Genomic DNA, 1,126 nt, shown 5'->3' with positions numbered 1-1,126 from the left:
TTAAATACCAAGTCTTTATCAGTTGATTTAAAGGTACTTACTGTTCTCCAACACTCTCTGCAGCATGTGGGACAGTTTTGATGGTGCAACCACATTTATTCAACCTAAATATTCTATATTTCAGTTTCTCTTGTTAACTATTTTCTGAGAACATGTTTTTTTAAAAAAAAACACACTGAAACAGCGGGACCAAACCTAACCCATTGTCATCGAGTTAATTTAGACTTCCTGTGACCCGATAAGACATAGTAATACTTCCACCATAGGGTTTCCAATGCTGTAAATATTTATGGAAGCAGATTGCCACATTTTTCTCCATTGGACCAGGGCTTCTTAGATAATCGGGCCCACCTCCCCGCCCCCCTCAAAAAACTCACTGCCATCCAGTCATTTCCACCCCATGGCATCCCTATAGGTCAAGGCGGAGCTGCCCCTGTGGGTTTCCAAGACTGTGAATTCTTTATGGGAGGAGAAAATCTCACCTTTCTCCTGCAGGGTACCTGGTGGTGTCGAACTGTTCACATTTCGGTTAGCAGCCCAATGCATAACACATAAAATAAATTTTAAATTTAATTCTTGTAGACAAAAGAGTCGTTTACTACTTGGAGTAGAGGGTGAAATAAAGCCTTCATTTGCATTTTCACTATAATAAGCCATTCTTTATCATCAGTTGCTTATTAGACAGGGAAAATAGTGTGATACAATAGAGAAATATAAAGAGAGTTGCTGAATTATTGCCATAATACAACTACTGTAGTTTAACAATATCTTGGTCATTATTTTTTAAGAGTCAGGCCTGAAAACATCTTGATATTTACATAGTCGGTATGAAGAATCATTGTGATCTATGTAATTCCAAATTTCCATAGAACTGTGACTAACTCTTTTCTCTCTCCCTTAACACAACCACAAACGAACCAACTATATTCAGAATCTCTGGAATTCATCCACTCACAGAGTCTTTCCTAGAAGTTCAGGATCACCACCTTCAGCCTTCCCTGGGAGAAATTACAAGTAAGCTATCTATTCAAAGTAAAGTTAAAGCTTGGAAATACTGAGAGAAAAAGCAAGATTTTTTTTAAGAACAAAATTAAGAGGGAGTTTTATATATTTATGGGCCTATATA

At 37.2% G+C, this 1,126-nt stretch overlaps 1 protein-coding gene across 1 annotated transcript in view; it reads left to right on the top strand.

Moving 5' to 3' along the window:
* Positions 1-1,126, top strand: part of LOC123522506 — a 43,013-nt gene that overhangs the window by 37,666 nt on the left and 4,221 nt on the right. Inside the window, exon 5 of the mRNA XM_045297370.1 lies at positions 932-1,014. Within this exon, the coding sequence (XP_045153305.1) occupies positions 932-1,014 (83 nt within the window). The remainder of the gene's footprint in view (positions 1-931; positions 1,015-1,126) is intronic.

Source organism: Echinops telfairi, unplaced genomic scaffold, assembly GCF_000313985.2.
Source record: "Echinops telfairi isolate 266 unplaced genomic scaffold, ASM31398v2 ScPeMD7_7419;HRSCAF=8457, whole genome shotgun sequence".
NCBI lineage: Eukaryota > Metazoa > Chordata > Mammalia > Afrosoricida > Tenrecidae > Echinops > Echinops telfairi.
Note: the sequence above shows the minus strand (reverse complement) of the source record. Positions and strands in the feature narration are given on the sequence as shown.